This window comes from Sardina pilchardus, chromosome 24 (genome assembly GCF_963854185.1).
Source record: "Sardina pilchardus chromosome 24, fSarPil1.1, whole genome shotgun sequence".
Lineage (NCBI taxonomy): Eukaryota > Metazoa > Chordata > Actinopteri > Clupeiformes > Clupeidae > Sardina > Sardina pilchardus.
Window position 1 is genome coordinate 27,036,301 of NC_085017.1, and position 23,331 is coordinate 27,059,631.

The window sequence follows — 23,331 nt, forward strand, 5'->3', positions numbered from 1 at the left end:
AGACCAGAAAATCATTTTAAACTTCAATAAGTTACAAGCAGTGGCAAGCCACTCCATAATCCGCATGTTGCCCCAGGCAGCAATAAGCCTGAATGCAATTACGGAAACAGAAATTCAACACAGTAAACAAAAGAAATGTAAATCAACGGCTAAGCGATAAAAAAATGTTTTAAAGAAAGGAAATGGAGAGACAGAAATAGTCTTATCTCCCCAAAGCGCGCGCTCTCTCTTGTTACTGCCACTTTGAAGATTGATGACACTGCACGCAGAGTGTTTTAAGCGACTGTTCCACCAAAAAAATGATGCTGCATCAACACTTTGTCTAGCCAACAGTATATTACACATTTCACTTTCATGTGAATAAAAAGCATACATTTAGGGACCAATTGAAAGGTATTTTTCGATGAAAACAAACAGGCCAATCTGCGGGACACAAAGACTTCAAAACGAGTGGCCTGCAAGTTTGACAGCACATTTACCGGGTTTACCTTTGAATTTGATCTTACTCCCGTCAAAGGCGGTGGGCGGAAGCTTCACACCGATTGGTTGAGAGAGACTTGTGTTTAAGCACGTCGCCAGTAAAAGGAAGCACGACAGCATAGTATTTCGCTGGTTGTTCTGCCCTGTCTTGTATGGTAAGTTGATGCATCTTTTAACCGATTTCCTTACCTTTGAACGCCGGAACATTAAGCAGGCTTCAACACGGACACATGACTTATTCCAAACAACAAGACAAAATCTTATTCTGCATGCAGTTATTCCGTGTTGATTCTGGCTAGTCCCTCTATCCTGCAAGTTCCGCCTTGGAATGTAGCTTACGATTGGTCAGTGGCTCAAGAACTCCTTTCTGACTGGATGTTTCATTTGCCTGTCTGAGAAAATACGGCAATGCAGGAAGTCAGATCGGGATGTGATGTGTTGGCATGTTAGTACTGATTTTGCTCAAAGTGCATCAGAGTGGAGAAATGTCATTCAGACATGCATTATGCATAACGCGATTTCCACAAAAGTTAACTGGAATCTTTTTTTAAAGACGCAATCCAGGCTTTAATAATACAGGTTACATTTGGAAGAGCCCTACTGTATAGCCTATTAGGCCATGCATTACCCCAAAGACTAATGAGCGAACATGGGGAAACAATAGCCTACAATGAAATGCATTTGGTTATGGTAGCCTAGGCTATTCCATACTATTAGGCCTATCTGTATTGTAGCCATATTCTAGCATAAAATAAGTTACATCAAATAAACAAACCAAAGTTTTTGGCATGGGTGATGAAAGTACAGTACAATTGGAATAGTCTGTTTCCCATGTTTCTATAGCCTATTTGTCTTGGCTTAGAGGGTCTAATTTTCAGAGTGAGTAGCCTACCTTGTGCATACAGGGAGGGGTAGGCTACACAAAGATGCCTATTCATTTGGTGTTGTTTGCACAATTTGAGAGATGCACTGAACTTTAAAATGCAGAGTAGGCTAGTAAGGTCATCGGAATATGTTCACTGGACATTCAATGACATGTTACCATTCATGCAATATTACATTTAACAGCATGTAGCCCTACAGGCCTGTAGGCCTGCAGCCCAATCATATGTTCCTTACTTCTGATGATGCCTTATCATGGCATTTTCTGAACAATGTCACATAGCAGTGACTGATGGCAGAATATATAGTTTCCATCATCTACGTCAGTGTTCCCTTACTTCCTTCTTCTTTAGTGGACCATATTTCAGAGTGACAACATGGTGTTATGAAAACATACAGTAGGTTCACTGAATTAATTATACATTGTTGTCTTCTGTGACAGATCTTAATCATTCTTTGAGGAAGGTAAGAATAGCTTTCGATTAAAAGTTAGTAATATACAAGGAAAGGAAATAGCTCTACAATACATGAAATTATGCAGAGAGGAGTGATATTATTATTCTTAATTGCCACTACTCCAGTACATTCAGAATCTTGTGCTTCAAATCAACCTTGCATTGTTGTAGAATATTTTATAATGGCTTCAACAGATTGCAACCCAAGCCAATAAGGACATATTTTAGTCTGTATGATTTCAGGTAATTATAGCCTACAAATGCTGCCTTTAAAGTCCTTAAACAGTCAGATCAAAATGTTACCCTTAAACTCCAGGTTCAGATTAGTCTGCATATATCAGATGGCTTATCTACACTTATTCATAAGTTTAACCACAGAGGGCTCCTTTTGTGTGTAGCATGTATCAGCTTGTTATTTTTTATCTGTGGCAAAGGAGAGCCTGTCTTATTAAGATTCTAGCCTTGTTCCTCGCAATACTATTCTCAATCAATAGTGCTGCTTTTGTTGAAGATTGGGAAAAAGCCGGAGTGAGCCAAAGGGCACGGCTGTGTTTCTGATGATGTTTAAACCCCTCTGACCTATTCTCTCGGAGAGAAATCAAGCTGCGCCTCGCCGCCCCGCCTCACTTCAGACTCATAAACCTATCTCTCAAGAGCAGCAGGGCATCAGCATGCCCGACAGGCTAGAGCACAGACAGGCAAGGCAAGGAAGGCTGCTTAGCATTGGGGAGGGGGAGCTCGTTCCATAGAGGTGTGGAGCTGAATACTGCATGGGACTATAGAGTGAAGCCTGCATCACAAGAAACGCCCGAGCTGCTTTTAGAGGAGAAATTGCTCTTGAGACGCGATATTTCCTACGTTGCTTTCGTGCATTTCTCATGAAATGTGGCGCTTTAATAGGAGGCACATGTGCACGGAATAACTGGAAGACCACGAGGGGAGGCAGATTAATGAATTACACAGTACAGGTTCATTAGTGTGCAAGGGGCACATCACATAATCAGAGTCACATCAATGTAGCTAAAGAGAGACATCAGATTTAAGCAGTAATTTATTTATTCGGACACTGCTATCCAGATATTGGTTGGTTATCTGTCATAAAGAATGCTGGACTAATAAGGAAATATACAGTATTTAAGGAAATAAAAGACTGAAAAGAGAGAACGCTGATAGAGTGCAGTAGATTGCTAAGGCTATACTGTCGTTGGCCCACTGTACTTGTGATGTGAAAAAGCTATAGCATCAGTCAGTTTAATAAGATACTGTCCCATGGACATAGTCTTTCCTTAAAATCACAGATATGATGACCCAAAATATAAACCATAAAAACATAGCATACAGTGTGAATTATAAAATAGGCTTGATTCAATATCAGAATACGTAGGAATCCTCTTCAACTACAGCTCCCCTCGATCATTCTAGACTGTTGTGCACGGTGAGCGATACCATGATTTGCCCTCAAGGACATTGAGATCCATCTTTGTTCCTTCTAGATAAAATTTGATTTGTTTTCATCAGCACTAGTTGCCAACATTTGAGATTATTTCTTTCACCTTGAAATTTGTTAGGAGAGTTGAGAAAGAAAGCACTACTCTGCTTCCTTCACAGTGCATCCAATCTATTGAACTGACATTTCGGGCAGTCAGACCTTCATCAGAGGCCTTGAAATATCATAACATAAAAGTTAGCAGAGAGTGTTAGGCATATAGACATATATAGAATGAATTGATGTTCATAACTGACAAGTGAAAAACGAAGCTTTTGTTCACTGTATTATTTTGTGGTATGTAGATAAAGCTAAATATTGGTATCTTATAACTTTCCTGATAGTATTGCTGTTACCATTATTTTACCGAAGATTTAGCAAAGTTTTCTTGACTTTAAAGTGTCTTTCAAATGTATCAACCAGACGACATTTTCTGGATTTTCTGTGGGGGAAAAACATATCAACAGACAAATAATCTCTCAACAAATAGCCTCATGATAATGAGGGTGCTCAGAGGCCCGTAAATAGACTGCTCAACTCTAAGCAATTTGCTGGTTGGAGCTGAGGCATGAAATCATATTCTGACTAAAGGAATTTAAATGTCCAAAAGATTGACCACTCAGGAAGTTTTATGTCCGCTTGAAGGCATGAGTGGGTTTTCAAGCACACCTCAATAATGCCCCAGAGTGATTAAATTCACTGAAGCTCCTCGCCTCTCTTGGGAGTTTATGCTCACCATCTCTATATTTTTTTGCTTTTATGTTCAGTGATGTTTTCCGTCCTTATAATATCGCATGTATACTTCATATATGATCTTTGTATACTCAGATGTACTGTATGCCATGTAAATCAAAATATCTCATCAAATTTTGCATCACACTGGGAAATTAAATTGTGTAATTTATTGTTACTATTATTATTATTATTATTATTATTATTATTAGTAGTAGTAGTAGTAGTAGTAGTAGTAGTAGTAGTAGTTGTAGTAGTAGTTGTTGTTGTAGACTAGTAGTAGTAGTGGTATAATTATTTTTGAAAGATGAATAGGTAAAAATGGTTGAAAGAAAAAGTAAAGTGAATTAAGATATGGTAAATTCTACAATTGTATCAATTGTAATCAAAATGTCTAGTTACAATAGAAATATATGAAAGGAATTACATAAAGGCATGTGTATAGGCCTACATCATGCCATCCTGCATGGTAGTTCTGAACTCGGAAACTTCATTGTTACCTGAACTCACACAGCCTCTCCATAATTGAGCTCCGCGCTCACTCCAACTAGACTATCTAGACTTTGGCTCAGCTGCACTCTTAGCCTTCCTACAAGGCATGTTTTATTTACTCTTGTTCCGTCTGTGTCTTCTCTAGGAGAGGAAAACATGGGGAAGAAGGATGCAAGCACTGCTAAGCTGCCGGTCGATCAGTACCGCAAACAGATCGGTAAGTTTCAACTCTGGTGGACTGGTGCCTCTTTCCTGGGGGGTCAGAAATTCAGAATGTGAACACAGGAGTTCATTAAACTTTCATTCGTAACAGTATTGCACTGCTTGAAGCCAAGGATTTTCACCTGACTTTTGCTGTGAATATGCTTGTTAGCGTAATTAATGGCCGCTATGTGCTTCTGGAAAATGCTGTGGCCAGATAAGAAAGTCAAAGAGAGGCCTCTGAGTGTTGGCAAAGGGATGGGTCACTTACTTAATTGGATTTTTTTCCCCAATGTGACTCAGTGTCACAAGATGTTAGACCTTCAAACTGCTTAACCTTGAAAAGCAAACGCAATACAGCGCTCTCCAGCTCTAATTATCGTTCCCTTAATCGTGCAGAATCCTGCTGTGTAGTTTCTGATGTTCATTGTCATCATTTTTACTTTTGAAGATTTGTTCTCCTTTCCCCCCGCCGCCCCATTTTGTCTTTATTTAACCATCAGAAACGTCCAAGTCATGCTTCTTTAGTCATTCTGTCTGAGCTGTATGTCTGCCAGCTATGCAGTGTGCAGTCTTTATAGGGTTTTCAGTGAGACTGGGATTCTGGGAAAAGGTTAGTTGCCGGTGACATTACAAGGGAACCATGGCCCTTCGGTAATATGGCCGACAGCTTAAATCTTGTACAATGTACAATCACAATACAATGATAACATCTGGCATTTAGTCAATAGAAGTGTGAGTTTTAGCAGTAGTTCACGTTTGCAGGCTTGTATAAGCATGAGTTTTTGAACATTTCAGTTGTTGTTGTCTAACAAGCATTAAGAATAGATTTGCTCAGAGACTGCTCTATTTTATTTGGTTCCTTTTAATCATGTGATCTTGTGATTGAGGGAATGGTGACGATGCTCTGTGATAGAAACTCATGTGAAACCTATTATTATAACCATGTGAATTTCCCCTGATTACCCAATCCTCTGTGCTAACTGACTACGTGGACGGTTCCATGCGGACGTTCTCCCTTACACTTTGTTGTGTGTTCTACAGTATCTGTTAGCTCACACACATGAAACAATAAGCCCACCCCCTGCTGTATTCACTAAATCATGCAGTCATACCACACACATCTGATTGATTTTCTGGCATATATACTGTAAATTATGCCAGACAGCACAGTTCCCCAGACAATGAAGTCGCCCACATTCTCTCAATCTCTCTGTTTTCCCTCAAAAGAGCCTGAAACAGTCAATTTGAGCGAATCACTGTTTAACAAAAAAAGAAGTCCAAAATAGCACATAGCATTTTTTTTTCTCTTTTTGAAAGAAAAGAATACACCTCACAATTTGAAAAAAAAAGGAATGGGAGTGTAATTTATATGCTGTCAGGTCTGGGCATTTCACAAGCGAAGCTTTTGTGATGTCAGACCTCATCAGAGGCCTGCAGTTGACACACCGTCCTTAAATACTATCATTACACCTCGTAATGGACTGCAGGCTCACTTGAAAGGCTGCTGCTGTTGTGTGTGTGTGTGTGTGTGTGTGTGTGTGTGTGTGTGTGTGTGGTCATTGTGCCTGAGTTATGATCACTGAAAGCGAGGAAAGGAGAGATGGAGAGAGTGAGTTGGAGAGAAAGAGGGATGAAAGGGGAGAGGAGAGGCAGAAAAGGGGAGAGATGCTCTTTAGTGGTGTGAGACAATTATCCGGCCTGGAAAAAACAAGCCGTCAAAGTGTTCTTTCCAGTTTTCCTCTTATTTATTTGCATGTGTTTTGGGCAGTGCTGTGTAAATGTTTTTTTTTTTTTTTTAAACACAGACACACACACACACACACACACACACACACACATGTTCTGCTTTGACATGTTATAGTATTTCTGTAGTTTTGCTCCTCTGATTTGGGTGAACTTTTTTTTGCCTTGTTGACGTGATGTAAGAGACAGGGGCCAAATGCCTGTGTTGTCGCGGTGACCTGGGCTGGTGCCACTCTGGTGGTGGGCTACATGTCGGTGATTGGCGGCTGGCTCTGGGGGTCCTTGTTGGTACATGGTGTCTGCTGGCCCTGGCCGCAGAAGAGGGGAGCTGTCACCAGCCTTTACTCCACCGCCCAAGGGCTCAGTGGGGCAGATTTGGGCTGTCTTCCCAAATCACACGTCACTCCGTTTTGGGGTTTTGTGATTTTTTTGTTTTAATTCGGCACAACAGTTCCCATAGGTCTGTCTTGTCACACGGGGTCAGTCCTTAAGCTAAAGGACATCTCCGTTTACCACCATAGACTGATAACGAGGCATGACATTCGCACCCATGGCTCGGAGTCTTACAGATCGACTGGATGAACAAAGGAACCATAGACCGGCCTTCACTGTAGATCAGACTTGTGTTTAGCCATATAAGCCTTGTCTCTTTCCCACTGTACAGCTGTCCTACTGGGATAGGAAGCTATTTATTTGAAATGGCATACAGGAATGGCATTGAATGTGGAACTGTGTTGGGCGTTAAAAAGGTATCGTTCAGGTTTGTTTTCTGTATGGTGTTCAGGTAGTTTGTTCTGAAGTCATATTTATGTAGGTGCACACATTGAATGAATGAATGAATGAATGAGTTTATTGGTTATTTGTCCTAACCAAAGGGCAGGGGCAGAAGCATCAGCTTATATAAAGGCCCCCCCTTCCCACATTGCTGTGAGTGTGAGGTGGTATGGTTATGTAGACAAAGCTGAAGTTTTCTGCGTCCATCATGATAGAAATGGATTGTTTTCTGTGAGGCAGATATGAGCGCGCTCGCTCTCACTCTCCACTGTGGTGATTTGCAGCACTAGCTTCTGAGTGGGTGAGGGGGGGGGGGGGTGAACAGGAGCGTGAAAATAGCCGGTAAGTGAGTTCGGCGGTGGGTGAGGAGGAGACAGGGGCCCTTTGAAGTGAAATCAGCTGTGCTGTGTCTGAAAGGACACCCGCGGCACCGTTGGAAGATACTCCGCGTGATGCCAGCGGAGAGCACAATTAATGTGCCCGCGGACGGAGGCGTCGCTTTTGTGCCCGTCCAGAAGACAATAAGGCGGCCATGCTTTCACTGAAGGGGCCCCCACAGTCCTCCGTATATATAATTACCACAGGTAGTATCACATCTAATGCTGATTAATGAATCAAGGTTGGCCACCTCTCTAAAGCTGTCTGTTGTACAACTCTGAGCAAGGCAAGGAGAAAGAGAGAGAGGCCTTTATAATAACTAACTAACTAACTGCAGAGATTCTGGTAAAATAATGTCGCTGTGGGGAAGCATTGATAAGATTCTGGTTATTGGTTTACTCAAACAGCTGGATTGAGTATTAGTAACAGTGGGGAAGATCTATTCTACGTTTACCGTAATCTCCCAACTATTAGCCACGGTCTAGTAATTGATTTTGCAAAAAATGTCTTCAACTAAGAGGTTAATACACATGGGCAGTTAATATGTAATTAATATGTTTTTTTTTTAACTTGCATAAAACAGGGGCCTATATACACAATGCGACTAATACACAGAAAATGACTGTACGTTTACGTGTCCATACGACCTCATGCATCAGGAGTGGGTCCAGGGAACCGTAGTTCTTTGAAGAGCTAACATGGCATGATGAAGAAAGCTAAACAAAAGAATATCCAGACTAAACTCTCAATCATACTCCAGCCTCTGCACACAATCAACAGACTATCTAAACCTATTGTGTTTTCTTTGGTTGGCGGAGGAGTTGGCCTGATGCATTGTATATGGCTTTTTTTCTAGGAATCTGGCTCAATACTGAAACAAAAACTCATGCACTCCCTTCAACCCATGGGAACGAGAGTCAGTGCAAACAGCAAGGATGCAAAACCCTCTCGGTATAAAGAATTAATCGACACACTCGGTGTAATTACTTTGATTTCCTGACAGTTTAACTATTCATTTGGAACAGATGGTGGAGTCTGTTTTTTTGCTGTGTGTATTTACTCTACAAGAAGAGGTTTATGGAAAATACGACATACACCTAATTTTTCCCTGCTGACTGCGAGCAGAATGGGGTTTTGCATGTCTGCTGCTTGTAAAGGCGGCACAGGTGTGGCTCCTAAATGTAGTAAACCTGTAGCGTGAGTGTTGAGCAGAATGTACCACCCATCAAAACGTGAGCAGAGCAAACAACTGAGCCATTTAAAGATTGATAAAGAACCCAAGAACAAGACCATGCCAGCTGCAGTTTTCAACATTTTGATATTCTAAGAACTTCTTAGAGTTGCATTTATTCTCTCAAAACGCTGGATAACACTCGTCTGGAGCTTTGAAGCTGAAGTAATGCGGTGTGTTTTTTTCTGCCCACCTCTTTCTCATTTTTATGAGACTGAGAAACCAAGTGTTGTTTCATACGTTCCTTTTACAACGTGTGTTGCAGGTGGTGTAGGTGATGTTCTGAAAGCAAGACTGCACTTTTGAGAGACGTTAAAATAAAAGACCGTGTTTATATGGACACTGAGTATCCCGGTTATTATCAGGTTTTTACATTTTCCAATGTTGGCTTTTGCATGGAAATGTCATATCCCGATTTCAGAATCCCATATAAGCCCTTAAACTGGTTTTGGGAAATGTGGTCATGCTAGCTGGAGTACTGGAGCTGGAGATATTAGTAACCATGGTTCCTCTGTGTTCATATTAGCGCCGTATCCTGAATGCTGATTCTGATTCTGATTCGGATACGATCCAAATCAGGATTAGCCTCCTAACAGGGATATTGGAGTACATGGAACCATCAATAATGCACTGGAAATGAATAATGAATTGAGATTCGGAGCGATTCGAGGTTAGTAGTAGTAATAGAGGTGAGGTCCATCATTAGAAAAGGGGTTATAGCACACTCCCCTTGTACTGTGTAGATCATGTAGCTAAAACACACCAGCCGTGAGCATCTGTCTGTCTAGATGTTCCATCTCAAACAGAGGTGAATAGTGAAACAGGATCTACATAAGTTCTATTGGACTGAGTGCTGCTGAGCTGAGAGTAGTAGTAGTAGTAGTGTGTCTAGAGACGGTCGCTGTCCTCTGTAACGACTGTCTGTCCTCTGTGCTGGTGTGTGAGTGTGAGCGGCTTTGGCTCTGATAGCGGCAGGCGGCAACCTCTCCTCTCCTCTCCTCTCCTCTCCTCTCCTCTCTCCCAGCGGGGGCACCGTATGGTGGGAGAGGCAGCTACCTCCCTGGGGAGAGGTCAGTGTCTCGCATCCCTGTCTGTCTGTCTGTCTGGAGGAAAGCTTCCATTCTCTCTCTCTCTCTCTCTCTCTCTCTCTCTCTCTCTCTCTCTCTCTCTCTCTCTCTCTCTCTCTCTCTCACACACACTCACTCTCTCTCTCTCAGACTGACTCCCTCTCTCTCTCTCAGATTCACTTTCTCTCTCTCTTATACTCACCCCCCCTCTCTCTCCCTCTCTCATACTCTCTCACTCCCTCTCTCTCTTTCTTCTAGTGGTGTTGAAATATTCACTCTCTTCTCTGTCTCACTCTCTCCTCTCCTCTTCTTGCCTCACTTCCCTCTGTCTCACCTGTCTTAATTCCGCCTTTCTCCTCTCTCTTTCTCTGTCTCTCTTCCTCTCTTTTTCTCTCTTCTCTCTCTCCCTCCTTTTCTCTCTCTCTCTTTCTCTCTCTCTTCTCTCTCTATCTCTCTCTTCCTCTCTTTTTCTCTCTTCTCTCTCTCTCCCTCCTTTTCTCTCTCTCTTCTCTCTCTCTCTCTCTCTCTCTCTCTCTCTGTCTCAGTGCTCCATGCAAATGGGGCTTAATTAGGCAGGAGTTGCACTTGAAGTGGCCCCTCTCGTGTCGACAGCACTCCGGGAGACCTTGAGTCCGACCCCGCGCCCGCCGCACTCACCAAGGACAACCCCCCTCCGCCTGCCGCCAAGCTGTTGCCTCCTGCACTTTTTCCCCTCTTTCTTCTTCATCTGTTTGTTTCTAATTAGACAGACCTCCCCCTCACACACACACATGCACGCACACACACACACACGCACACGGACACACACGGACACACACACACACACACACACACACACACACACACACACACAATGTTTCTCGTTGCCAGGTGGTGGAGTTAGCTTCTAGGTTGATGCCACAGAGATGTGAATTGTAAACCAACTCTCCAGTGAACTCAAAACTGGTCACTTGGCAATGCAGATTGCCATATATTTAGTGTGTTTCTGTACGTTTGTCTGGATGTGTGTGTGTGTGTGTGTGTGTGTGTGTGTGTGTGTGTGTGTGTGTGTGTGTGTGTGTGTGTGTGTGTGTGTGTGTGTGTGTGTGTGTGTGTGTGTGTGTGTGTGTGTGTGTGTGTGTGTGTGTGTGTGTGTGTGTGTGTGTGTGTGTGTCTGTGAATGCGCTTTGATAAGCTTCCATTTCAAAACCATTTATGTTGTTTTCAAGTCTATGTGGGATGTAAATTAAGCCAAATATACCCAGGCGTAAGTTAAAAGTGGATTTATGTTTATGAGGGGAGTACACGTTAATAACTTATTAATGCGCTTTCAAAAAGCCACACGCATCCTTTCCTGGAAACGCTCAGCCATCTCTCACATTAAACCCAATTAGGAGGTCTAAATGCAGACAAATCTATTCCAAATCTCACAGTGTGTTTTAACAAAATGCATTAGCCTAATGATGCCTAATCAAGAATTAATGAACATCGCTGTAAGTATACAGTGATTATTTAAAAGCATTCTTTAAGATAATCTAAAGGTCACTCTCAGTGTGGAGTGGTTGGTATTAAAGCCGGGCTAATTAATGACTACCTTGATATGTAAACAGAAGATAATGATGTAAAGTGAAAAAAGTCACTTTGTAACCGTCCTTGCGTTTGAACTGCGGCTGAGGCTCTCTGGGCTTCTGTTTTCAGGCAAGCAAGATTACAAGAAGACCAAAGTTTCTCTGAAGGCCACGAGGCTGAAGGCCGAGGCCAAGAGGAGCGCACCAGGTGTCCGGGTGAGTTGACCACTTCCTCTCCTCTCCTCTGTCCACCTTTGGTGACATCATTTTTGATTCGCTAGAATCGTTCTGTTGAATGGAGAACCGTTTTGGGGATTCTTATATCGCTCAAAATTATTATGAATTATGAATTGATTCACTTGGAAATCTTATGGGAAATAATGCTATTGTTTTCTCAGTCGTTCCTGATTTCACTCCTTCGTCCTTTGTCCCTTGTCTCTGTCTCCTCTCTGTCCCCACTCCACCCCGTCTACTGTGGCTCTACCTTCTCCTCTCTCACCTGTCGTGCTCACACACCTGTACCATGGGAACACGCGCAGGTAGCATTCTCTTCATGTGGAGATTAGAGGAGATATCAACACTGCGTGCCTGTCTCAAGTGTTCTCTATTTGTGGGCGCGTGGGCACGCATCCCAATAACTGTGCGGTTCGTCCGTGCTAGTAACGTTGACAGGATTGTACACAAAACAGTTTTGTTTTTTTCTTCCTCTGTATGATTGGTGTCCAATGTGAATCCTCTGTGTGTGCACACTCACACACACACACACACACACACGCACACACACACCTACACACACACACACACACACACACACACACACACACACACACACACACACACACACACACACACACACACACACCGAGAGAGAGAATTTGTACAGTACACAAGAAATACACACTTGTATATAGACATAGTATATGTAAGTGTATACAGTATGTATTATGTGCATACACACAAACACAGACATAAACAAAGAAAACACACACACAGACCCCCTCCGGCAGTGCCCTACATGGCAGCTCAGTGCTGTGTGTATATGCTGTGCGTGTGTATGTATGTATGTGTGTGTGTGTGTGTGTGTGTGTGTGTGTGTGTGTGTGTGTGTGTGTGGGTGGCTATCGCTCTCGAGTTCATCCTGGGGAGCCACTGCGGAGCAGCAGGCGCGTGACGTGAGCCTCCTCCATCTCGGCGTTGCCATTTGCTGTTTGTCTGCTTTAATGAGGTCTGCGGTGCCCGCGAGGGGAAAGGCGCCCGCCATTACGGATGCAGGGGAGCGCCCGCTCACTGGCGGCCCTGGCATCTTCACCGTGCACGTCGGCACGGCGACCAGACCTCCACCTCTCCGTACGCAACCACACAGCGCCGGAAATTCGGGCAGAAATCGCGTTTTTTTTTTTCTCCCGCTACACAAGTTCCCTTTAGACAGTTTTTTATGGAGTGAATACATTTGTATGATTTTTTCCTTCTTCTCCAACTGAGTCAAATTGATGTGGGATGGATACAGCAGTGATATGGAAGTGCGGTGGACATTTTGACAAACCGCTAAAAAACTCCCCAAACTGGAGGCTAATGGTGGCGTAGCTGTGACTTGGTCAGAGAATGGCATTAGTGAAGGTTAATTATGTTAAGTCATTTGGAGAGTCCCATATTTAGGCTCTCTTTTTTCAGAATACTTTGGCCTCATTACGAATTTCTTTAATCCAATTAAGGAGGCTTATATCTTAAAATATTGATATTCCACATGAATTATGCATCAGTATGGCAGTTGAAAGAGGGGATTTTAAAGATCGGTCTAAACGCCCGCTTGGGATGGAGCTAAAAAGGCAATTATGTCCCAGAACCTAAATCTCATTAGTAAATTATAAATCCCCAAATTTTACGACTCCTGTGTCGAACTTTGCACGGAGTAGCCTTTGGGTGGACAGAGACGGCTTTGGACCATGTTGTTGTTTACTAGTAACTCTGCACGTTTGTATTGACTGGTGACATTGATCGGTTGTGTGGGGCGTGTGTTTGTGTTGGCGTCTGGCTGTGGTGCTGTGTGGATGGATGCTCTGACCTCCACTCTTGTGCGGGGAGAGGCTGCTGCGGGGGGAGAGAGCTGGCCCCCGGCCCAGCCGGCCATGTTGTTCTCCAGGCTGTCAGTGCTAGCAGGTGCTCGTATGTGGCGCTCGCTCGCTCGGACGTTTCTCTGCTCCGCACCGCCGCCACCGCACAGCGCCTGTTGTGCTCTGGGTTTTTGAGCCCGGGCTCCACAAGGCTCTCCCTCCATGTCCCCTCTCTCTCTCTCTCTCTCTCTCTATCTCTCTCTTTCTCTCTCTCTCTTGCTGTCTCTCTTTCTCTTTTCTCTTTCTCTCTCTCACTCTCTTTTTCTTCTCTCTCTTTCTCTCTCTTCCTCTCTCTTTTTCTATCTTCTTCCTCTCTCTCTCTCCTTCCCTCTCTCCTTCCCTCTCCCTCTCTCTCTCCTTCCCTTTCTCTCTCCCTCTCCCTCTCTCTCTCTCTCTCTCTCTCTCTCTCTCTCTCTCTCCATGTGTTTGTGCTGGGGCGGTTGAGTGGCTGTGTGCTGGGCACAGCTGTGGCTGGCATCTCTCAGAGGAGGAGGGGGGGGGAGGGGGAGGGGTGGAGGCGATGCAGCAGTGGGCCATCCCGGAGCTTGGCCACTGTGCGCCGTGCCCGGGTGGATTGGCACCGGAGCCCCACGCCAGCTGCTGTTCGCCACGTGGTGACCAGTTGGTGCGCCGAGAGGCTGGCGCTTGGCAGGGAGTATTGGGGAATGAGGCCACCTGCTGCGGGCACCCCCACAGAACACCTCCCCCTCCCCCCCCCCCACACACACACACACACACGCACACACACCCTCCGCCTCCACTGGTACCCCTCTCAGAGGATGGCATGGCCCAGCTCGGCCCGTCCCAGACTGGCACAGAGGACGGACGCCAGCGGGGCTGATGGGGGGGGGCCTGGCAAGCCTGGCACATGCCGGAAAAAACAAAATCTAATCAGAATTCTGCGCAGATGAGCTAGACACACCCCGAGGCTCTCTTGCCAACCGCTCTGAATTCCTATACATTGAGCGTCAACGGTCTGACACCGTATAATCACACGTGCTGTTTGTGTGGGTGTGTGGTCCGCACACGGCTGTTTGTATAGTATGGGGGCCGTGATTGCATACCTCACATGCATACTGGTTCTAGCACTTGCATACATACAGTACATACTGGCATGCATACATACTTGCATATAAGTATGTATGCATGTGTGTGTTAAGTATGTATATATTAGGTTAGTGCTTAATTGATTGTTTTATTGATAATATTGCTATTCTCCCTTTTTGTAATTGTTCACTGTTATTTAATTTGTATTGTTATTTATTTGTATGTCGCTTTGGACAAAGGCGTCTGCTAAATAACCATAACCATAACCATAACCATAACCATAGTAGCATAGAGACATATCTGGATGCTGTGCCCATGGTGCAATCCAAGGGCTACGTTCATAGGGGCCATAAAACACACTTTGGTGTGGGGATGAATTGAGGTGGAGCTGCCCTCGCGTAGCGTCCATCAGTCTTGTGGTGACCAGACGAGGCCTGGTGAGATCGTGCGGTCTGGACGCTGGATGTGGAGGGCTGCGGTCAGCCGGTCCGCTCGCTCTCTCTGCTGTGTTTGGCCCTCAGCAACGTGTTTATGACTCTCATTCACACCTCTGTGCTCGCTGAGAGCCAGTTTGGTCACACACACACACACACACACACACACACACACATACTTGGGCACACACATGCAGACAGACCATGCATACACATTTAAATGATGAACATAGCATGACATAGCACACACACACACACACACACACACACACACACACACACACACACACAGTATTGAGAGTACTCCAGGGTTTTTTTCCCCTCGAGCAACTGTTGACAGGTCTGCTCAGTGTTGGGCTCAGGAGGGTGGTGTGTCTTCCAGATGACCACTCTCCCAATATGTGTGTGTGTGTGTGTGTGTGTGTGTGTGTGTGTGTGTGTGTGTGTGTGTGTGTGTGTGTGTGTGTGTGTGTGTGTGTGTGTGTGTGTGTGTGTGTGTGTGTGTGTGTGTGTGTGTGTGTGTGTGTGTGTGTGTGTGTGTGTGTGTGTGTGTGTGTGTGTGTGTGTGTGTGTGTGTGTGTGTGTGTGTGTGTGTGTGTTTGTGTGTGTGTGTGCTATGCGCTATGCTCATCATTTTAAATGTGTATGTACAGTCTGTCTTCATGTTTGTGCCCGTGTGTGTGTGAGAGAGAGAAAGAGAGAGGGCAAGCATGTGTTGTGTGGGTTTGTGCCTACGCACACACTCCCATTGCCCCTGAATCACTGCTGTGTGTGTGCGTGTGCGTGTGTGTTTGTGTTACGACTCTCCCAGGCTCAGCAGCCTTTTGGGATTCCTGACAGATTTGCTGCGATGTTAATGAGTGTCACAGGAAATACCAATAAATGCTCCGACTGTGAGAACAAAGCAAAGGGAAGGCAAGGAGAGATCTATAGCATGTGTTCAGCATGTTACCATGTGCGTACTGTATCCACCACATGCAGTGAGGTGAATGGGCACGAGGGGATTTAGGGACTGTTTAGGATGTTTTATGTTTTTTGCTTTGTTTTATTATATGTTTCCGTGTGTACTGTGTGTATTTATGTGGCCTAGCATATGTGTGTGTGTGTGTGTGTGTATGCTTTTGATGCATTTATGAGTGTGTGTGGCATTTGTGTGTTAAGTTCTGTGTGTGGACTTAAGTTCGGTTCTGTGTTTTTGTCATAATAATAGTATGTTTATGTGTGTTTGTACTGAAATATATGTGTGTATAAGTGTTGTGTGTGTGTGTGTGTGTTACTGCTGAGGTGTGTGGGGGTGTGTGTGTGTGTGTGTGTGTGTGTGTGTGTGTGTGTGTGTGTGTGTGTGTGTGTGTGTGTGTGTGTGTGTGTGTGTGTGTGTGTGTGTGTGTGTGTGTGTGTGTGTGTGTGTGTGTGTGGTGTGCGTCTGTGTGTGTTTACTGAGAAAAAATTGGTGACTGGCTTCCAGCACACCACAGCTGCTGCCTGGGAGCCACATGATGCATTTGGGCGCCTTCCAGAACCCTCCATCAGAATGTGGCAGGGAAACGGCCCCGACGCCACTCTCATCCTCAACACAGGACGGGCGGCTCCACTGGGTCGCATCTGCCACGCGGGTGCCCGGGCGCCATCTTTAAACCGGTGCCCATCGTCGCCATGCCAGGCCCCGAGAGTTCAGCTTTTAAGAGCGAATCAGAGAGGCAGTTAGTGGTGGTGGTGTGCCCAGACAAACTCCTCCACATGCGCTGGGGACCAATGGCTGGGCTTTTGTGGGAGAACACACACACTCCACTCTCACATGTTGGGAAATGGGAAGACAACAGCAGTGTTTTATCAGGAAGAAAATTCAAAACTAACAAATTATATAACCCCCCCCCCCCACACACACACACACACCCCTCCACATACACATATGTACATACACATATACACATGCAGACACACACACACACACACACACACACACACCCCACACACACACACCCTTCCACATACACATATGTACATACACACACACACACACACACACACACACACACACACACACACACACAGATATCCATACACACTCCATAGTTGTGCTAAATAGAAAAAGGCAAATCATCTCCGGGTGCCCTGGCAGTCATAATATATGAAACTGAAGTGCGTGAAATTTAAAAGTTTTCCAATTAAGGGGCGACTTAAGCTGCGTGCCGCCTGGCCGGGACAAGATTAATGCGAGGGCCAGCGTTGGTTAATGAGGATGTACACACTGATGACGGCTGCTCCAGCCTGTACACAGATAGTCATGGCCGCCGCCGCCGCGGTGCGGTGTGCTTTAATAGCCCCCCCCCCCCCCCCCCCCCCCTTCAATTTATCAGCCGGAATTATTATTAGCTGTGTTTGTTGGGGAGCCTTATCGCGTCGAAAGGCTTCAGGCTCGGAGGCGAAAATGGTGTGTCTCCTGTTTGATGTGTGTGTCTGTGTCTGCGTGTGTGTGTGTGTGTGAGAGAGAGAGAGCGTGTGTGTGTGTGAGAAAGAGAGTGTGTGTGTGCGTGTGTGTGAGGTGTGTGTGTGTGTTTGTGTGTGTGTGTGTGAGAAAGAGAGTGTGTGTGTGTGTGTGCGTGTGTGTGAGGTGTGTGTGTGTGTGTGTGTTTGTGTGTGTGCGCGCGTGTGTGAGGTGTGTGTGTGTGTGTGTGTGTGTGTGTGTTTGTGTGTGTGTGCGTGTGTGTGAGTGTGAACTCCATTGCTCTGTTTAATAGCTCCTCTCCTGACTCTCTGTTCTCCTCTGTCTTCTTTATTTCTCTTTATCATTCTTTTTTTTTGGCCATTTTATGTGTGTTAAATGGGCCTTTGAGTTTTGCCATCTTTCCAACTCATTCTTTATAGTTATAGCTTTAGGACTGTTTTTCCTCTGCACAGTCTATTGACTGAGGTCAAGGCATATGATGCAGGTATTCTCGGTTTTCTCTGAGAGGGTTGACTAAGGTAGCGTAGCACAATGTCTTGCTATATTTCAAATATAAACAATGAAATTTAATTTAGCCTGCCTGCATGCCTAATCTCTTATCATTGTCTTTGACTTTTATCATTTGTTTTATTTGGTAATGTTTTTGCAACCTTTTCTCACAAGTGCCATGGTTAGAAAATCAAAACAGCCAATGTTTGTTTGTTTGTGTGTTTGTTTTACAGTGTAAACCAGCGATGAACAAAACTGTTTTGATCAATGCATTCCTTTTGAAAACAAAGTCTTGTAATTGTGAATAGTGATGGAGCTCTTACACAGAAGAGGTCTCCCTGATGAGTTCTATCATCAGTTAAACATGACCATTCCCCGATGCCTTTCCAAAAAAAAAACCGCAAGGTGTTTCTTTGACACATCTCCCTCTCAGAGTAGAGCCACGGAGAAAAATACAGCAACATATTGATTGTGGTGTTGTGATTCAATAATCCATTGTTTACTTTGTGCCATGCATGCCTAACCTTCCAAGGAGAACAGAATAGCATTATGTAAATTAAAGATGCGTGGGCGCTTGCAAGACTTAATCAGGAGCCAGCCAAGGCCAGTCAACAAGCTTGTGTGGGAACTCGAGGCATTCTAAAGCAAGGCGAGAAAACATTCTTCCACCACGAAGCTTGCTCTCAATGCACACTCACTCTAAACAAGCACCTTAAGCACTTTAGATTTGATTACAAAGTTTGATAATGACTTGTCAAGACAAAGACCAATGCCTTGGTTAAATACATGAGTGCTCTTAATGAAAACTGAAGTTGATGAGGATTGTTATTCTACACAATAGGCAGTGAATAGCAATTTGAGAACCTAATTGAAAGCTGAGTGTCACCCCCCACTTCTCCAGACCCCATCAGTGCCGTTTCGTCATTAGCTGCCATCAAACTCCTCGTTGGAAATAAAGATGTTTTTTTTGGGGACATTAAGCTCTGTGCAGCCCATTGCATCAGGCTTCTTGTGAAGTGAGGGAGTGTGTGCCATCCTCATGATTATCAGCAAAAAAGAAATAATTAATAATTTCAAAAACGTTTTAAAGAGGAACTATGCAGGATTGGCAATTTCATCTCTGGTTTCGGTTTCGTTTTTCGTTTTCGCTCGTTTTATGCTTACATTTTCTCTGCAGAGTTTCCCCGACAGCTTTAGCGTGTATATTTATACATGTATAGGCTATATATAAATATATAAATTGCAAGCGTGGTTCTTCGTCTCAGACTTCCAGATGTAAACAAGGAGCGATCGTCTCCTGCAGAAAGTTGCATAGGGTCTCTTCAATCAGCAGTTGAAACGTTGAAAAAAACGTTGAAAAAACGCTGAAAAAACATTTCAATCAGCCGTTTTCTCTCAGACATGATATTTCAAATGGACTCTATTTCAACGTCTCACTTGGTGTCTCTCTCTCCTGTTCCCTCCAGGACGTCCTGCTGGTTGTGGTGGCCATCCTGGTGTTCCTGCTGTGCGTCTACGCGTTCTTCTACTTGAACCTGAGCACAGAGCTGGACCTGGATCTGGACGTGGACTAAAGGGGGGTGGTGGTGGGGGGGTGGGGGGGTGGTGGGGGGGGTCATTGAGCTGTTGCCATCACGTGGCTGGGGACCAGTGGACCACCGGCCTGCAGAGGCTCTTGGGTGACCGCTCATTCTGACCACTCTGACCAGTGTGACCAATGTGTGACCAAAGCTCATGTCTCCACTTGTGGAGTGCGTTCCTTTCCAACCACTGTGTGAGCTGTCTACAGAAGCACAAGAAGCACAATGCAGAAAGCCTGCAAGCCTATTATGGGCTTGTTTTGAACACAGACTTTTGACCAAGTGTGTGTGAGGATCTCCTGTTATAAACTCACTTTGAATTGCCTTGCTCAGAGATTATATTATATTATTCGCTGTTAAAGATTTGTTACTTGTTTTTGTTTGAACTCAATCTCATTGTTTGATTTTTTTTTTTTCATTTTGAAACTTGTTTCAAATGTGAAATGATTGTGGTTTTTTTTCTATCCCCAGGTTTCTTTTTAAATAAATATTGAAGGATTTGTAAAGTTCTCGGTAATATCTGAAATTTCTCCGTAATGAAAGGACATTCTTTTCAAAGCACACATTTCCTTTGATTGTCGGCTGTCCTTCACCAGTCGTCATGGACAGCTAAGGTGGTTTGTGAACACCCCCCCCCTCCAGATCTCTCTCCATCACACTCTAGCCAACTTTCCTCCGACACCAATGGAAATCTCCGCGTTTTAATTTGGATCCGTCCATACATCCATTCATCATGCGGCGAATCACACCGACAGCATTCCCATGCGCTGCTGTCTGCACACACACACACACACACACACACACACACGTGCACACACACACACACACACACACACACACACACACACACACACACACACACACACACACGCACGCTCGCTTCCGATCGTGGCTTTCGGGGATTAGAGTGGGAACGCCTGCCTCTGATTGAGCCTGTGTCTGGAATACTCAAGTGCCTGTTACCACCCACCCTCTCATGCCCCCCTTCCACGCACCCCTCCACCCACACCCACCCACCCATGCACACAACATTCTGGACACCACAGAGATGATTAGCATGCCAAATACCATCTCCTCGCTCCTTTGGCTTTGTGCTCCGCTCCATGAAAGGCCAAGCGGAGCAGGCAGCAGGGCAAGGACCCCCGCATAAAGGAGCGCTACAGGACTTTATGACTAGGACCTTGATGGGTGACGGCGCTGGAACGCTTGGTTTTGTGTGTGTGTGAGTGTGTGTGTGTGCGTGTGTGTGGCCTGAAAACCCATATGTGTCACAAAACATGTAGGAATTCTAATCATCTAGCTGCTGTTACCTTGGGCTTTGTATGGTGTGTGTGTGTGTGTGTCTGCAGCTCTGGCATGTTACAAAAAAAAGATAATAAAATTGTTAGCACTCTGACCTTGCCATAGAAAGCCCTCTCTGAACCATCTCCATCTCTCTCTCTCTCTCTCTCTCTCTCTCTCTCTCTCTCTCTCTCTCTCTTTCTTTTTCCCTACAGTTAAACTCTGTGTTTTTTTTCTCTCCCTTTACATCTGTCACCTCTACTGCTCCTCCATTCACACTCTCTTTTTTTTTACTCTAACTTTTTAAATTGTTCTCCCTTTTTTCACACACACACACACACACACACACACACACACACACACACACACACACCTACACACACACACACAGCACACACGCAAGCACGCACACACGCACGCACACTCACACACACACAGTTACTAAGTCTTCACAGTGTTGTTATTTCTTTGTTGTAGAGCATTTTATCTCCAGCAGTTCATCCTTTGATTTCTGACAACTGGAATTTCAGAATAGCACAATAAACGTTGAATGAACAGTTGATTGTACTCGGCAATGTTACCAGGGCACTATAGTAAAACTGATTTGAATATGATGAGACCACTGGCTGTGTTCTGACAATAATCACAACTCAACCTTGATTCTGACATTGGTTTTATACACAAGCGTTTACACAGGAGTGTAAATGATATGTTGTTTATGCAAACATTACTATTGTTGGACACTTATCACAGGGTGGGCTCAGTGCAATATTTGTTTACTATGCGTAACAAAATCTGGATGCCCAGAGACACTGTGTGTGTGTGTGTGTGTGTGTGTGTGTGTGTGTGTGTTTGTGTTTCACTTGGTTATTTCATTTTCTGACATACTGTAAGTGTTGTTAGGGTCACAGTGTCTGTTCTCAGGCCCTGATCCTTTTATCAGCTATGGGTGAGGTTGATCAGACAGAATGTGTAAACATTTGGTGGTGTGTGTGTGTGTGTGTGTGTGTGTGTGTGTGTGTGTGTGTGTGTGTGTGTGTGTGTGTGTGTCTGCATTGCCAAGTGACCAGTTTAGAGTTCACCGGAGAGTTGGTTTACAATTCACATCTTTGTGGCATCAACCTACACGCTAATTCCACCACCTGGCAACGAGAAAAATTTTGTGTGTGTGTGTGTGTGTGTGTGTGTGTGTGTGTGATGTTTTTGCCCAACTGATAGTGATTGTATGCAGTGTGACTATGTGAATGTTTGCCTTTGTGTGTGTATGTGGACACTCCTCCAGTCAAGGATGCAGCTGGGAGACAGTGGCATACACGCGTCCTCATGTTCATTACACAACAGGTGGCCAGCATGCAAGCTGTGGAAGTTGAACCTTGTACACACACACACACACACAGACACACACAAGCACATATATATACACACACACAGATACACACACACACATACACATGCCTTTGCGTAAAAACACATAATAGATGGAACTGTTTTTGAATTCTCCCATTTTTGTAGCTTCATTTTCCTTACAGGACACGCTTTCATGAGATACTGTCATCTCGGATCGAGAGTGCCCATATTGAACGGCTGCGTCTACGCTATTCGAAGAACTATGCATTCACTAGACAAGTGAATGGCACGGCGACTAGCAGAACCCTATTTAATATCATCCGTGTGGTAGCCTTGAAAGCTCTCGTCGCACAATGGGAAGTTGCCATTCCATCTCGTCTCGTCTCCACTCCTCTCCTCTCCTCTCTCCACTCTTGGCGGCCTTTGTTGACAGTCAGCGATTGCTTGCTTAGCGCATTGATCTATTGTACTTCTCTGCCTCGCCACCCCGAATTGATTGCAGTCAGCTCAGCAACAATAATAGCCGCGCTCCGCCCCGGTGTGATCCGAGGCTGGGAGAGTAATTAATGGAAGTCGCGAAAGGTCCCGCGACCTTGACTGCCGCGCCGCCCCCGAGATGAGGGCTAATTGGAAGTGATCTATTGAGTTTTATTTCCATGCATTTACATGGAGATTAATCAGCGGGCGAGCGCTGGCGCGTTTTTACATGACCTTAGCCGGGGAACGCCGCGACGCGTCGAAACTCACTCGCCGAAGCCTTTTCCGTTCGGGTGACAAATGGCCGAGGCCATCGCGGCCTGAGATTGGCTCATTAGTCATGTGAAGTGTGTCACGCAGAGTAATTACCTCTCTGGTCTCCAGTCCACTGTTTTACCGTGAGGGATTCCCACACACGTGTAGGCACACACACACATGCGCGCGCACACACACACACACACACACACACACACATACACACACACACACGTACAGTATGCACACACACACACACACACACACACACACTCTCATGAAACCCAACTCACCCTCACAAATACTCAGTTGCTTGTGTGCCCATGAATCCTAATCACAGACACTACAGTGGACACAGTGGTGGTGGTGGAAGTGGACAGCCGAGCTCGGGGT

At 44.9% G+C, this 23,331-nt stretch overlaps 1 protein-coding gene across 1 annotated transcript; it reads left to right on the top strand.

Moving 5' to 3' along the window:
- The first annotated feature begins 511 nt into the window (after nucleotides 1-511).
- Nucleotides 512-19,607, top strand: triqk (triple QxxK/R motif containing). Its single transcript, XM_062528850.1, has 4 exons — nucleotides 512-635; nucleotides 4,673-4,744; nucleotides 11,602-11,687; nucleotides 19,465-19,607. Exons 2-4 carry the CDS (start codon nucleotides 4,684-4,686, stop codon nucleotides 19,570-19,572), a joined length of 255 nt encoding a protein of 84 aa, XP_062384834.1. The 5' UTR covers nucleotides 512-635; nucleotides 4,673-4,683; the 3' UTR covers nucleotides 19,573-19,607.
- Nucleotides 19,608-23,331: the final 3,724 nt, after the last annotated feature.